Raw genomic sequence first — 16,119 nt, 5'->3', positions numbered from 1 at the left:
AGCCCCAGTGATTTCATTGTTTTCTTGTTACTTTGAGGGGAAATTGATTATTACTTGATTATTTTTACTCAATTGTTGTGTAGTACTCCGGCTTCTTTTTTTGCTTCTTGTCTCCAGCGAGAAGGAAAAGCACCATTTATTGAAGGAATCCTGTCAATATTTTGGGGAGTGCGACACCCTATCCGATTGAAAATTCAGGATGAGAAGCTGATACCCTCTTTTGTAACCCTGAAGTCAACAGAGAGCGTGGGTTTGTTCCCTAGTAAAAGGTAATGTATGAACTTCCCTAAGGAGGAGGCAGGCTAGCGTTGCAAGACAGCTCTTGTGGGTGGCTTCAATGGTTATGGCTGGCTGTGTATCCCAGATTCCCCAAAGGCTCTGGGGGCAGCTTGCACTGCAGAGCTCTGTGACTGATATGGCCTTTCAACAGCTTCTGCTGAGCAGAAAGGTGTGTTTTTGTAGCCTCTTTGTCTGGCTCTCAGGTTGAGGAGCTGGAGGAGGCTGCTCTTTTTCAGGGGAAGTGACTATTCCCAGGAAAGGACTGGGAAATTGATATATATGAAATATATGTGTAAAGAAACAGCAAACAAACTCCACGTGTATCTGTGGACACCTGATCTCATGTTGGTGCACACACTATGGCATGAAGCCAAAAGCTGATAGGTAAGTACCCTTCTGGCTGCTTCACGTGTGGAATCATTGCTGTTCAGGTGAAGTTCACACCAGGGAATGAATACTGGCTTTGTGCAAAATCTAATGTAAAAAACCTTGTTAAAATACCCTCAGACCAACTACTCTGGGCTACTGCCAGTGATGTTTTCTATCCCAGTATGTTGTGCTCAACTGATGCAGGTTCTCAGTGTACTTTTCCTTTGTTTTGAACACTTCTTTCCTCAGCCTTAGCTGGTGCATTTGAGCTGAAGCCGTCATGTGTATGTAACAGGGAGGCAGAGCCAGTGTTCACCGTGAATGACTCCCTGATAAATTGTGTATTGCAGAGCTTCTTTTCCTAATTAGCCATTGTCTTAGATGGCATGTGGTACACATTGGAACCCTGAATTTAATTCTACCATCCTTGCAGTTGGGAAGTTCTAGTCAAGTCATGGACAGGCTTCCTGTCTCTGGCTGTTGAAGCTGAGGGATGAGACCTGACAGGTTCTGTGTTTACCTCGACCAGATCTGCTGGTGTGTGGCCTGCAGGACAGGGGCCAGGCTGGCAGTTGAGGTCATGCTTTGCCTTTTAGTGCTTAAGAAACTTCTGGCTGGTGGAGATCTGAATCTTAAAGTAAACATTAACTCATGATCCCAGAAACGTGGGGCTGCCCTGACATGCTTTAAGGTATGCAGAGCAACTTGGCTGTCTGATCTTAAATGAACTTGCTAAATGTGTGGAACACAACTGAGATCGTTGTTTGGTGTGTTCATGGGAGTTACCTGAATATTCTTTGGAATATATATATATATAGGAAATGAATTTTTATTGTCTTACAAATTGGTTTATTCTCACTCGGAGCAGTAACTGCCTGAAGACTTTCTGCTGAAGAGTTTAGGCAATGATTTATGGAAATATTGACATAAAAAAAGGTAGATCTTCTAACAGGCTGGATGGAATTCCTTGCTCTCATACAGAACTGGGTAGCATGAGGGGCTTTTATGTAATTTAGTCTTCCATGTCCCCATCTGTGTAGCAGACATGTGTCCTGTGATTGTCAAAACCACAATACCTGTTTTCTGTGTGCCCGCCTGGTACTTACTTTGTTGTGATTAATCCAGAACTTTGCTGTAAAATAGATAAATAATTTCTGAAAATTATTTAAGGGACACATTTCTCTGTTTAAGAGGCTCTAAATAGGCCTTTGATATATATGGGACCCCTCATCATGCCATGTTTGAATAACTGATTTTATTTTTACTTAAAGTACCATGCTGAAGTCTGTGGTTGTGTTCTGTAAAGTTCTGAGCAGGGGCAGGAACGCATTACTTGAAGCCTGACCACAGGATATACTGAAATGACTGTGTTAATGAGGAGTAATACATGTTTGGTCTTTCAGGGGAATGACTCGCTGGGGAGAATTTGACGACCTGCATCACATTAGTGGGGAGACACTGAAGTCTGCTGAGGAACATCCAGACCTCGAGCAAAGTAAGTGTCTGTGCTCTTATGGTCACAAAGATTTCTGTGTTCTGTGGCTGTGCAAAATGAATTTCACCCTTCAGGCCTTCCCTAGCAGTGAGGGGGAATCTTTATGCTCTGTATGACATGTGTTGCAAGCTGGGGAAACGCTGACCTAGGGATGGCTAGGGCCAACATTGTCCAGGTGAGTCAGTGAACAGCCAGTGCTAACAGGCTGTGTTTTCACCGTTCCCAAGGGAACAAAATAGCAAACTGTGGCCACTACAGCCAGCCTGTTCCTCTTCATCATATGCCTATGCCTTGCTCCTCTCTTGCTCCCCACCCCAAAAAAAGTTAATAAAAAAAGAAATACCTCCACCAAGAGCTTCCTTCCTCTGGGTTTGCTGGCAGGGAGGGGGGAGCAGCTGCACACGGGGCTGACGAGCTTTTGTTCTTCCAGGTTATCCATGTTATGAAAGCCACACGCTGAAGGCCAGGAGTGAGCAGGAACACGACTGTGCCACCCTGCCCCGGACCAGCAGCGATGCCGCGGCCGTGCGGAAGAGGACCAAGCTCCCCACAACAACCAGGACAGGAGAAACTCACAGGTTCTCAATCAATGGCCACTTCTACAACCACGAGGTAGGAATGTTTAGGCTTGGCTTTGTCGCCTGAGGATTGGCCCTGGGACAGGGAACCCTGTCAGTGAGCTTTGCCTCATGCTCATGCCCTTGTGCGGTTTTGTTCCCAGACGTCAGTTTTCACTCCGGCTTTTGGATCAGAAACCAAAATAAGAATCAACAGCCACATGAGAACCAGACATGTGATAGAACAGCTGCTTCGCAAGTTTAAGGTAACCTGGCAGGAGCAAGTGTGGCTGTGTTCTGGAAATGTTCATTCCAGTGTGCACTCCAGTGCTGCAGGAAAGGCAGGGAATAACCGGGAGGGGATACTGTGTGAAATGGAATGTAAAAGAACCCACATGGGCCATTTGAAATGCACGGATTGAGTTTGTTTTATCAGTGCTTCATGGCACTTTGAGGCTATAAAAGTTACACCGGGTGTGAGGTGTGCGCTGAAGGGGAAACTGCAGAACCCCTACCCTGAAGTCCCGCACTGAAGGGCGAACGCTGCTGCGCTTTCATCGTTCCCAGTGCAGGGAGAGACTGGTCTTTGCCCGTGCAGAGCTGCCCTCCAACGGACAACCCCAGGAATTGCGGTTTGCTTAACAGGGAATTCCATCCCCCGCCTGGGAGATAGGTCCTGTTAGACCCAGGCACGTGGAAAGGTCCAGAAAGGCAGAGTTGAAGGTACTGCTCAAGGTCAGTGCTGTCCTGTCTGAAACTACTATTTTTTTGGAACCATCTCCCACCATTATGATTATACCCAGTCAGAAATACCTTTCCCATTAGTGCTGTATGTTTCTCCAATATTTATTCTACATGACTGCGTAGGGCACTATTTTTATTTTATTTGTGTTAAACTTCCTATTTAAGCTGTCTAGAGACTTGGCTATTGCAGAATTACTTGACCTAGTTAGTGAGACTTGGGAGTGTAATACGGAAAGGGAAACTTGACTTCTAGGAATAGTAAGGAATGGACTTAGAGGCTGGGGTGTGAAGTTTTGGAAAAGTTGCAAAGTAAGTGTTCAAAAGCTCTGCTGTTTGCTCACTGTGCCTGTCAGGCAAATTGGGTTGGCAGGGATCACAGAGCCTCTTACCCTCATGAAAATACAAGTAGCAAATCTACATGTAACATGAAAAGAAAGTTGTAGGTAGTAGTTCAGCATGCTCCAAGGGAACCAGGCAGGAATGATCTGGGCTTGTCTAAGTGTGTTACTGATTGGGGCAGTATGGAAGGGTAAGGATTATGGTTGGCAGGGGGACAGTGAACATGGCAGCATAGCTTTCTGTCCTGTCTAAATCCAGCACCTGTAAACTCTTCCACAGACAGGATCTCTGTCTCATTTTGATTCAGATCTCTGAGCTGAGACACGCAGGGCGTTATCTGCTGAGAGGGAAATGCTGGGAAGGCCTGTGAATCTGAATGGATTTTCTTTTGTTTCACAGATAGAAAACAGCCCCCATGAATTTGCACTTTACATTATCCATGCATCTGGAGGTAAGCCAGGCACTGCTGCCTGATCACTTCATTTCTAATCATCCTCTGTGTGTGTGTGTGTGTGTGTGTGTGTGGAATGTGTACCTTGGAGTGACAGGGCTCATCCCAGACCTCTGTCCTCATTTGGCCAGTGTGGTGTGGCATTTTGGCTTCTCCAGAGACCCCTCAGATGTGTCTCCTCTGGAGAGGAAAAGCTGAATGATTGCGTTGTGGGCCCTTTCAGCTGACACTTTTGGATCACAGATGCTGAGTTCAAAGTACTCATTTTTCAGTGGGAAGTGTTTACTTCCACAACAGTTTAAGTTCTTTAGGAAAAATGAGATTTGATCTTTATTAAAGGGAATGCCTGAAAGAGTGGAAGATAACTGAGGGGCAATGTACCTTAAATGGCAGATTATTACGGACCTATTAGGTATCTGGTCATTGCACAGCAGCCAGATATGGCTGATCTGTGTCAAGGGAAGAGGTTTGTGAATGCAGGAGGTACATAGAGGCCCTGTGGTGTGTTCTGTGTGTCATGACATTCCTTATAAATCCCAGAAAAGAAGCAGTTGAGGAGTGGAGACGTCCCCTTGCTGCACAGGCTGCTGCAGGGGCCCTCGGAGAAGATTGCCAAGTTCTTTCTCATGGATGGAGACGTGGAAGAGATCAGCAGTGATGTGCGTATATCATGAGCTCTGATAGTTCTGGAGTTGTTCTTCATTACCATGAGTAGTGCATTTCTTGTCTTCTCCCTGTTAGGTTGCTCAGTACATTCCATTTCATCTTTCCTTTTTGGAATCAATTCTGCACAGAATAAATGAAGAGGAGAGGCAGGAGATTCAACAGACAATCGCAAGGTAAATGGAAGTAAAATGAGGAGGGTCACTGAGTCCAGGGGAATCCGGACAAGGATGGGCTGGCTCGTGAGGAGAACACATGGATGTAGCAGTGTGCAGGTACAACACTGCTGGAGAGATGGGCAGGATTTATAATCCTTTCCCTATCGTGTATACCCAGCTGTTCTGTTGAAGATTACAGAATAAATACTAACTACACATACAGTGAGGTCTTTTCAGAAAGTTTGGACCCTCAGAGTCACTTCAGTTTATGTTGTTTGTCTCTTGAGCTTTTACAAGCCTCAGCTTGTACTTGCTGCTGTGTATTCCACTGGAAAGAATAAATGCAGTATACACTGTGGTACTATTTAGGTTCTGTAGCATTTAAGCCACGTTGGTGCAAAATGTCCCTTTAAAACGTGTGGTAGATGACAGGAACTCCTATGACAGTAGCTCAAAATGCCCAATAGGGACAAGCCACAGAGGCTTCTGTATTTGTGAGCAACTGGGTCCTGAGGCCAACAGTACCGAGAGGCTGCATAGATCTGTTATTGGATGATGGGCTGATAATCATGTTGAATCAAAGTGTACAGGGAATATATAAAAAAATAGTAAGTAAATATATAAAAAATAGTAAGTAACACCTGCCATTTTCTAGTGGGAAGCTTTTCCTTGCCATTTGACTTGCTCCTTAGAACTTGGGTTGAATCTTTGCAGGATCCTGTTACTTAAATGCATTCTCCCTCTCCATCTCAGGTACCTAAGAGAGAAGACCCTGATACAGCAACAGCTTCGCAGTCGAACTGTTAGAAAAACGGAGACCACGGTTTGATGGGAACGGCCCCTGGGGAACAGCCCGGGTGTGTGGAGGGGCAGTCGCTGTGCTGCCTGTTTCTGGGGGCTGGGGCTGAGGAGCACTTCAAGCTCAGGGTGTGCACAGTGAGGGGCTTTCTCCCAATCATTAAACAGCTGAAACCGCCCCCACTCCTGCAGCACTGGGATGCGGGCTGGAACCACCTAAGGAGATGCACTACATCCCCCAAAAAACAGATGCTGAATCTGGCTTGGAACCTGGGGAAAAATATGCCCTGAAAAGCCCAAGGCTTTAAACCCTACTGATGTACAACCTGTTAACAAGAGGCTGGCATAGAAAAATATTGCAATAACCACTGCGTTACTAGAAAATATGCAAATTAAGTATATGGTTATCCCTCTATTAGAGAAATATGGAGTTTATACTAGCAGAAAGCTTTTCGGTAGAGCCAAGTGGCAGAAGACATTTATGTATTTAAGACTGCAGGTAGGATTTTCACTTAACTTATAAAATATCCATGCAAGATGCCTGAAATTCCACCGGCTTCAGGTTGGCGGATGCTGAAGCTGCTTAAGCTTTGAGCTACGGTTAGAAAAACGTAACTGGCAGCATCCCACGTACAAGCTGCTCAGCTCTTGACCATGAGAGGGAGTTTATCCCTGAAATGCCTTGTGAAATGCAAAGGAAGAACTGTCACTGAACACTGCTGGGTCCTGGAAGGCATCTCAGTAGTTTTTGCTGTTGAAGTAAGGGATTCTGTGGTCCTACCAGTGTTTTCTGTGTGAAAGGGAACGGAGAAGTGCTCAGTGAGAGGCTGAGTGTCACAGCCATGGAGGGCTGGGCTCGTGGCCTCCCCATGGATGCAGTTTGAGTCCAGCCTGGCCCCAGGTAGGACACAGCAGCCAGTGCCAGGCCCTATCTGGTTGAGTTGTGCTGGATATTGGAGCTCAAATTACAGAGATGCAAATAAATTGTGCACAGTTGATGTTCCTCCTGCATTAGCCCCTTGTTTTTACCTGGTACCTGTGACTTACCTCAGCTGCCTTTGCCTTGTGCAGGTAACAAACACTAAGGGAGGAAATGAATGAGCAGAACGTGTTGTCTACAAATCATGTGGAATAAATCAAATTATAAAACTTTACACTGCCTAAGATCACGTTACTGGGATGTGACTTCAAAACATGAAGGTCAATGTGGTGACTGAAACTGCTCAGGCTGGGGCAAGGGGGTACAGTTTGTAATCCTGCCTAGGAAAATAATTAGGGGCAAGGGAATACAGAGAGGAGAAATAAAAATAATTCAGCAGTTAAGATGTAGGGATTAAGTAATAGGTGCCTTAGAGCTGCAAATAAAACTTCCTCGAATCAGCAGAGCGTGCACCCAAGCGGAAATGTTGGAGTATTAAATGTTCGTAATTGTTTGCACAGCCCATATGGAAAAGAGGAAGTGCTTCCAAGCAGGTTCTCCAATCCTCTGTGTATGCCCACACTTCCTAAAATGAGCTGGTTTTGCCACCGTCTGATGTTCAAGACCTGAATCCTGTTTATTTCCCTTATCCTGCTGACTCGAGACTGAAAACCACTGGAAAATAACTCTGGAACACGGCACAGAGCAGGTGCAGCCGGCCGGGATTTGAGGGTGAGTGAAATCAGGCTGTGACTGTTGTGGGGTCGGTTCTTTGTGAGTGCAGTGCTGTGTAAATGAACCATTTCTGACAAATACAAGAGCGGGGAAAGAATTTATTCCAGATTATTACGGGGCATTCATGGTAACACAGCAATGACACGTGGGTGACGGAGGAAGGGGGGGTCACTCTTGCATTCGGGCCCAAAGCCATTAATCACAGAGACAGTCATTAGAGACTGTGTCTTACCTGAGATCTTACATTTCCCTGCTGACCAGGTGTTTCAACAGTCCCTGTCCTGTCCTTTTTGGGACATTTTACTTACTTTTTTCTCTCTCACCTTATTTGGGATGCCGGAGATAATACTGTTTTCTGTTTAAAGGCAACTTTACAACGCTCCCGAGCAGCCCATATTGGTGAGTGCATATGCTGCAGTTCAAGGCCAGTGTTATAGAAATGTAAAAATAATTATTCAGTGATTGATTTACAATGGTTACAGGCAGATTTTCTTAATTGGATCTCATTTGCACTTATGCTTTATAAGCTTAAGATTTAAAATGCCTTTGTTTTGGTCTGTGACTATTGGGGGTAATAAAATAGCATTGCATACCAGGAGATGGTGGCTACAGTCAAACCCTGATTTTTCATCACTTAACTGATTGTTTTGGTGGAATGCATTAAGGGCATGCAGCCTCCCTTTAGACTAAACCTGGCTTTCAGACACTTGGTTTGGTTTAAATGCTCCCTGTGCAGTTTGTGTCACTTCCTGTCGTCCAGCGAGGACCTTCCCTTGGGCTGTGCAGCTCCTTATGCTGACAGCATTTTCTCACTCCTTTTGATAAGTTCTGGACCCTGGAAAAGAGGAAAATCTGTGTGAGCAGTAATGTCAGGAGGGTGTGTTCGTGATGTGTTTGTGATGCTCTGTCTCATGCAGCAGCAGGTCCTGTCCTATAACCACGGCGAGGTGAGCACTACACTGTGTGGAGAGCACAGATACATTTATCACTGTGCAGTACACATTTTGCTGTTGCTGTTCAGCTCGGGTAGCCTTAGATTTGCTATTTGTTGGAAAGATACCGAAATACAGTTCTGGTTGGAATAGTCAGTAGAATCCTTTTTGGCTGTGCTGTTCAGTTGTATCCAGAGGTGGACATTTTTTATTAATCAAAGAAAATGTTCTGTATTTTATCTTTTAAAGCAAAGACTTCTGAAGAGAGAGAACAAGGCTTAAGCGTCAAGGATGGTTTGTTAAAGTTCTGTTAAGGAATATAGCAAAGAGAGGGAGCTGAGAAGTAGGAAAAAGCAGATTTCCCAGAGGGTAAAGAGGAGCCAAAGCAGCTCAGGGATATGAAGTTGAGTGGAATGAAACAGCACTGGGAAGGCAGGAGGGAAACAGCGGCAGGAAGATAAACAGGGAACACGCTTTGACCAAAGACCCGAATATACCCTTTCTCTCCCTATTGGAACTGTGGCTGGAAACAGAAGCGATACCTCTTTGAGGAAACAGGCCTCAGGGCTGGCCTCTCTGCAGCACCGTTCCCTCATGGCAGCGAAGGCGGCCGTGACGGAGCCCAGCTGCTCTGCGCTGATCTGGGGCTTGCACTTGAGGAGGGTGATGAGCATCCTGCAGGAGAGCAGAGCTCTGGGAAGTGGGAGGGGGAGCACACGCTCATCGAGCTTCCCTCCACCCCAGGCCTGCTAAACCCCGTTCCGGTCCCACCCGCTGCCTTCCCACAGCTTTTCATCCTTGTTCACCACCCAGACATGGATTTCTGGCCGGGAGCAAAGCAGTGCCCTGTTCCCCTGTGAAATGAAACATCAGTGCCTGGTTTGGGAGTGTTCCAAAGGAGAAGGTGGGATAGTGTGCAAGGGGAAGGTGAGCAGTTCCAGGGGGAACAGCAAACCAGCATTTCTTACTCCTGCTTCCTGTGCTGTAACTTCTCCTCTTCCGAGGTGCACAGGTCTCCGTGGAAAGCAAACAGGCCCGGAGTCAGTGCTAAGGGCACAAAAGTCTCATCGATCTCCAGTTTGCCTATGCACGGCCTCCTGAAGGCGTAGGAGCTGCTGCAGCAGCGGCAAACTCCGGGGTTTATGGGATCAGCCAGGTGTCTCCTACAGATTTGCTCGAGCACCAGATCCAGCTTTACCAAGAGAATGAAAAAAACAATGTTACGTTACTTTTTCCTTTTCAAAAATCCCTGAAATGCACATTGCTCACAGTGAAGTTAGGAAAAGAGGAGTTTAAATTAAACCTGATTTGTAGGATAGAGAACACCTGGTATTTGCTGACTTCTGTCAGTGCAGAACCAGCTGGGATTTTTGCAAATTAACATTTATATGGGACTGGCAGCAGAATTTCTGGCAAGAGTTTCAACAAAAAGTAGGACCCAGATACCGAAGGGAAGTACTCACATGTTCCTCGGCACAAGGCAGCAGCTTGTCCTGGCCTAGCTGGCAGCATTTGAAGCCGATGGTTGTCATTTCCTTGGTGAATTTGATCAGCTCCGCTGATGTCAGCTGAGGCATCTTCTTGGTGAAACTCACGAGGAGCCTGAAATGACAGATTTTGTGATACTGGTGTTTTTGTTTTACCAGGCAGAGTGAGCAGCCTCTGCCTTCCCTGTGGAATGCTCCAGGCAAGCCCCATGAAACACTCCTTGAAACTCCATGAAACACGGACAGGAGTGAGCCTGGTGTTTCTAATTCCAGGTAGGCAGGTGTAAGACTGCCCTGTTTGTGTGAAGCCGCATATTCCAACAGTGCCTTTAGCCTGGCCTGTGTGACCCGTGTGGCGTTACCCCAGCCCGGATTGTGCCCAGTGGGAGCAGGGTAAGGAAGCACAGGAAAAAGCAATACTCGTTTTGGAAATAGTAATCTCCTTTCTCCTTGTAAATGTCACAGCTTGTCCTCATGACACTCTCCGTTTCATAAATATGTTTCCTCAATTCTTCCTCCTGAAAAAAATAAGTGAATTTGAGGAGGGAGAATGCAGAATGTCCAGCTGCCTCTCACCTGATAGGGACCCCCTGATTTTAATGCCATTTCTGTCTGAAACCTCTGTAAACTGCCTGAATGTGGTAAAATGTCCGCCTCCGTTCCCCATGACCTATTGAATGTTGTGTGACTGCAGGAAGGCTGGGTCTGAGACACGGGGCAGCTCCTGACTTCAGGTATTACAAGGCCACTGTCCTGATCTCAGACAATAACCATAAGCAGCACCTTTATGTTTGGGAGAGGGAACAGGCACCACTCGGGAGCAGGGCCCACACAAGTGTTAGCTCCATCCGTTTCCCCCCATCTCCATCTGTCCATGTTAAATTGCACAGGCTCTGTGATGCTTTTTCCAGTTGGGAATCGGGCTTTGCAGGATTTGCTGGGATTGTTACAGGAGCTGTGACTCTGGAGCTGGAGCAAGGATATTGGCACTTTAGTCATGGTGTGACGTGCCTGACCCCCTCCATGTGCTGTGAGGAGCCCGAGGACCCACCAGCACCCACCCCTCTGCTGTGGCAGCCACTGGGAGCCCCGGGCCTGCAGCACTCCCGCAGCAGATCCTCGTAGCCTTTGCCAATCCTTAAAAGCATCTGGGCAGAAAATTCCGGGTGTCTCCTGGAGTATTCATACAGAAACCTGCAATATGAGGAAGATCAGGAATTAGGGAGAAGCCAAAACAACTGCCCTTGTGGGGGAAGGACAGCAGGAGGATTTCGGGGTGGGTTTGTCCGGTGGAACAGGGAGAAGTGTGCAGAGGAAGCCCTGTGTTACTTGGCTAAGTGCATGTCTTTTTCCTGGGCAAAACGTTCACATATTCCTTTGTCTTCAATGAACTCCCTGACGAGGGGGGACAAGCCTGCAGGTTTGTCATCGTTTTGCATGTTGAGGATGCACTCGCTCCTTTGTAACAGAGGCTTTTCACAGCACTGCTGGATCCGGCTGGACAGGACGTGCTGGCCGCTGCACACGTAGCGCAGGATCTCTTCCTGTAAACAAGAAAAGGAAGCTGAAAATCTGAACCCGGTAGCAAAGAAAGCGTGAAATGTCTGCACCACACGACTGAAAGGGCTTTACCCTGTCCCGCATGCAGTCCAGCGTGTCCCCACGGCAGCAGTCCTTGTGCATGTCGGCCACGGCCACCACCAGTTTGTGAACAGTGACAAAGTCAGCTTGGGGGAATTTTTGGCTTATCTGGACAAGCTTCCTACAAGGAAGGAAAATAGTTACTGTTTATATTCAGAGTGGGAGACTGTGCTAGCTATCATCATTTTTGTGTGGGGAGGTTGTCTAACTTTGATCACGGAGAGGTGTGGTTGGTTCAGACTTTGGGATTAGATTTTAGAATCTCATGGCAGTTTGTAAGGAAATGCTGATGCTGCCACACAGAAATCTAAATTTCTGTCTTCCTTGTTAGATGCTGCTGGTGACCTGCACATAAACAGGAGAGGGCTGGAACTCAGAGTCACTGTGGAGCCACAGCGAAATAATAATACACATGGGGAAGACTCACAGAGCCTTTAAGGTCCTTTCTCCAAATTTCTTCAGGATTCCACAAGTGTGTTCCTGCCTCAGGGCATCTTCTCTTACTGGCTTCATCACCTTTGGTGCCTAGCAGAAAGCAGGTGCAGGCACAAAATTGTAAGAAACTGAAACTGCAGTGGTGACAGTTTTTAATTTTTAAAATGTTTTTAATAGAGAAAACAAGCTGAGAGCTGTACAAGTTGCAAGATGTAACTGTTGCACTTGGTGTTTCATCGCCAGCATATATTAAGTGCTCTGTGAAAAGAAAGCAGAACCCTTCAGATTATAGTTGAGTGCTTTTAGCACTGGGGAGCTCCAGGGCAGCCTGATTTCAGCTTGTGCTTAACAAGGGGAATTCCAGTATCAGGTTCAGATGTTGAAACTGAAATGCTGATATATCTGCCTCAGTATCTGTGTGGCTGTAGCAAAGCTGCACATTAATAACCTCAAATCCTGTGGTGGAATACCTGTCTCTGGAAGCATTCCTCTATGTGATGGGAGCGGCCTTCAGCATTTCCACAGCATTTCTGCATCATCTCCTCATACCGCAGAGCCACAGACAGGATTGTTGGGGCGTAGAGGAAGGGATGCCTTCTGGAAACTTCGTAGATAAAACTGAAACCAGAGAAAAACATCTTTAGTCTCAGGGTAAGTTGATAGCATAATTATCAAAGTAATACAATTATAAAAGCTACTAAAGTTATTGCTTTCCTGACATAACAAACAGCTGCACTGTGTGGTGTTTATCTTGGAAAATTTTGGTGGGGCCAAGGTTTTCCTGGAAATTGAAGTCTCAAATCCTGCCAGTTCTGTCTTAGACGCAGCACAACTCCTGCTTGGCTTTTAAGGACTGAAGGGAGGCCCTTGATTTCAGGTGAGTCCTTTATATAGAATACAATAAACCAGGCCAGACTGATTGTCACTGGGAGCTACAGTCAAAGCAGGAGGTGGCAGAACAAGCTTTATAGAAAAGCAATTACAGCTGGTTGAATTATGCAAATAAATCACACTATGAAGAAAAATCGGTATGAGAGAGGCTGAATTTCCTGGTTGCTGCTGCATTTGCTGTCTCCAGCCCATAGCTACCACATCCAGGCAGCCAATCTATGATTTATTACTTACTATCCTGTTAATGGCTGTCCGTGCTGTGAATGGTTTCTGCAGGCAGCTTCAGCATCTGGCCTCTCCAAAGGAGAGCTGAACCCTTGTGAGGAGTTTTTCAGGGAGAGGAAGCAGTCATTTCTTTCAGGATCCCTTTTAGCACAGCACTCAGCAGGCCGGGGAAGGTTTTCCTCCTGGCATATGGTATCAAGGAAAATCTTGTCCTGTGTAAAATTAGAAGTTCGCCTTTACAAAGGGGAGAAGGACAGTCCATGGGCCAAATGTGCATGTGCGAGGAGGTCACGTCTCTCAGTAATGGTTTCGTGCCTCTGGAAGAACTCATGCCAGGGCTCTGGAATTACAAGCCATACCTGGAAAGCATAACTGAGCTTACCAGAGGCTTCAGGCAGTCGGGGCTGTCGCTGGCCGCTGCCGCACACCTTCTGGCCAGGGCCGTGACTCCCTCGGCCATTGCGGCTGCTCTGCTGAACGTCCCTCCTGGCACGTACTGGGCAAACAGGATCAGGGCACTGTGGGGGGAACACGCAGCGTTAAACTGTTCTGGCCACCTACAGACTGCTTACAGAGCTCTCGGGTGAGAGGCAGTGAGAGGATTGGTACCACCCTGGGCCAGCGGGGGTAAGGGGCTGGGTTAGGGCTCATTCCCAGTGACACGAGGCTGTGCAGTAGCAGCAAATTCACTTTACCTGCACAACTTACATGACTTTGAAATTGTTCTCCTGCAGCTGAGAGAATCGCTGGCCAATGCTTGTTTTTTCCTCTGAAAAACAAGATCATTTAAATAAGAGGTTTTTACTAAATGCTATATCAAATACCTTTTTTTTGTAGCTCAAGTGTTGCTAGGAAGGAAAATTTCCCTCCAGTACCTTTCCTCTCAAGTTCCCCTTGTATGCACTTCCTCTCAGTAATCCCTTCCCCTCCCGCACACTACGGAGATTCTCAAGGACTTAGGGAGCCATACACCTGGGGCTGATCATACCACATTTGTCCAGGTGCACTTTTGCTGTACACCTTTGTCCCATAAGAAAATCCCCCCCAAAACTGTGGCCAAGCGAACCACCAGATAAGCACATGTGCTGAGTCCAGCCAGCAGTGTTAAACAAAAAATAGAGGAAAAATGCAAGATGTCCTTACCTAGGTCCTGAGAAGTTCTAGGCAGGGCTCTGGCTACTCTAAGGCTCACCAATAAAACAACATAAATGACTGTTCTCCAGTCCATCCTGTCAGATTTTGGCAGGGGCCTGGGGTGAGTTTTCTTCATCTGAGAAAGGCAGAAAGAATTAAGGGGAGGGTGATACTTTTATACTCTCCCAGATGATACCTGGTTAATCAAAACCCTTTTACTGTCACATTTCACATTAGTCCTTTGACAATACTCCCACAATAATTAGACATGCAATTATTTGCTCAGGATAATGATCGGACCACTGCTGCAGAGGAAGGACCTTGGAGATATTTCTTCCCCTGAAATTAAGACAAATAGACATTTTCTACTTATCACACCTCACACAAGAAGTTAAACACTCTGGGCTTTTTATTGTGCACACTGATCTCTACTTACAGCTTGCTTAAAAGTGATTGCTGTGCAGAAAATTACTTTGGAACACATTAGTGACTGGAAAAATCCCAAGTTCAGCTATTATATTTCTGCATTCCCTCCTTGCTGTACAAGCTCTCTCCTGCTCCCAGCTGCCAAGGAGTCATGGAGAAAGGCTGACTGATGTACCCCCACACAGAATATTTTTGCAGCACCGATAATTACTACCAAAATGTCTACGAAACTTGGAAAAAATCAACTCCAAAGCTGTAGGATAAAGGGGGAAAGTCTGGTTAATACAGGTACTGATTTTTTTAAGAAAAAGTATGCTGTAAGCATCAGCAAGATGAAAAGACAAATTTTCGGAGATAGAACAGCTTTGGAGAGCTGCAGTTATTGGTAACACAGAGGTAGGGGGGCAAGGACAGTATTTCCACATATGTGATCATCCCAGAATCCCAGACTGGTTTAGGTTGGAAGGGACCAGGTTGCTCCACGCCCCATCCAACCTGGCCTTGGACATTCCCAGGGATGGAGCACCCATTTAAATCTTCTAAATTCAATGTCTCCAACATCCCTTTCCATGCTCAGAGGGTGGGTAACTGCTTTTCACTTTCCTTGGAAAACCTTTGCCAATCCTGGGATGGTAATTGGGCTGTGTACAGTGAGCACTCCTTCGCAGAAGGGAAACATGTGGAGTGCTTAACTGGAGAGGAGTATGGCGAGGATCACTTCCAGGAGAGGCCCTTCCACTTAGCGCCTTCAGTGCAACAAATGTCATTCTGGAGGCTCTGGAACCAAGTAGTTATTATCCCTAAGAGGGAGGAAGGAATTAAGGATTGATCCTGGGGGGGTTCTCGGTGTTGGGAGGGGGATCTGCAGCCCAATTTTAGGTGTGAAAGCTTTAAAGCAGTGCTGGTTGTCGGGGCTGCAGCCCCACGTGTTTGTTACCAACACAACACGCCCTTTGCTGGGGAGCAAAGCCTGGATGCCAACTGATTGTGGGAGCATAAAATGAACCCACAGCATCTGGCACAGAAGTAAGAAATTCCTCAGGTTGAAACCTTTCTCCCCCACCCCACCCTCCCCTTCACCTCCTAAGCAGAACAGCCCTGCTTTTATCTGGGTTCCAAATCCCTCCGTGGGCCGACTGCAGCTCAAGTGGACACGGCAAAGTACAAAGGGTGACATTTCCAGCCTGTCCTTGGCCTGTGTGGCCCCGGGGTGGGCCGGTGTGGCCGGAGGAGCCGGGCCGGGTGTCCAAACAAGTTATCTCAGCCCGGCCCCGGCCCCGTTATCTCAGCACGGACTCGGCCGGGCTGCAGGGACCTGCTGGCTCAGCACGGGCGGGCGAGGCAGGGACCGGCTCTGCCTGCCCCAGGGAGCGGGGCTGCAGGAAGGAGCAGGGAATCCATCGGGCAGCCCTGAAGCGGTTAAAGAACACTCTGTACCTGT

General features: G+C 46.9%; 2 protein-coding genes across 10 annotated transcripts in view; one reads left to right on the top strand and one right to left on the bottom strand.

Moving 5' to 3' along the window:
• The window catches only part of RASSF6 (Ras association domain family member 6), a 68,643-nt gene extending 60,395 nt beyond the window's left edge, over positions 1–8,248 (top strand). For 7 of the 9 annotated variants that reach the window (XM_050320711.1, XM_050320707.1, XM_050320705.1 and 4 more), the window contains 8 exons: positions 118–269; positions 2,052–2,143; positions 2,574–2,755; positions 2,865–2,966; positions 4,183–4,234; positions 4,775–4,893; positions 4,976–5,073; positions 5,809–7,007. In XM_050320711.1, the coding sequence (XP_050176668.1) occupies positions 118–269; positions 2,052–2,143; positions 2,574–2,755; positions 2,865–2,966; positions 4,183–4,234; positions 4,775–4,893; positions 4,976–5,073; positions 5,809–5,884 (873 nt within the window). In that variant the 3' untranslated portion in view covers positions 5,885–7,007. Of the gene's footprint in view, positions 1–117; positions 270–2,051; positions 2,144–2,573; positions 2,756–2,864; positions 2,967–4,182; positions 4,235–4,774; positions 4,894–4,975; positions 5,074–5,808; positions 7,008–7,293 lie in introns of those variants that run through there. The other 2 variants (XM_050320712.1, XM_050320714.1) reach the window with 2 other exon arrangements.
• LOC126642798 (alpha-fetoprotein-like) lies at positions 8,234–14,346 on the bottom strand. Its single transcript, XM_050320721.1, has 14 exons — positions 14,262–14,346; positions 13,827–13,887; positions 13,501–13,636; positions 13,128–13,330; positions 12,473–12,620; positions 11,995–12,092; positions 11,559–11,688; positions 11,256–11,470; positions 10,988–11,120; positions 10,347–10,444; positions 9,903–10,041; positions 9,408–9,631; positions 8,982–9,114; positions 8,234–8,342 (listed from the first exon to the last, which is right to left on the bottom strand). The coding sequence occupies exons 1-14, from the start codon at positions 14,344–14,346 to the stop codon at positions 8,298–8,300; spliced, it is 1,848 nt and encodes a 615-aa protein (XP_050176678.1). The 3' UTR covers positions 8,234–8,297.
• Between the last annotated feature and the right edge of the window lie 1,773 nt (positions 14,347–16,119).

Source organism: Myiozetetes cayanensis, unplaced genomic scaffold (assembly GCF_022539395.1).
Source record: "Myiozetetes cayanensis isolate MyiCay16 unplaced genomic scaffold, myiCay2020 scf24, whole genome shotgun sequence".
Lineage (NCBI taxonomy): Eukaryota > Metazoa > Chordata > Aves > Passeriformes > Tyrannidae > Myiozetetes > Myiozetetes cayanensis.
The sequence above is the reverse complement of the archived record's forward strand: the minus strand, read 5'-3'. Positions and strand labels throughout refer to the sequence as shown.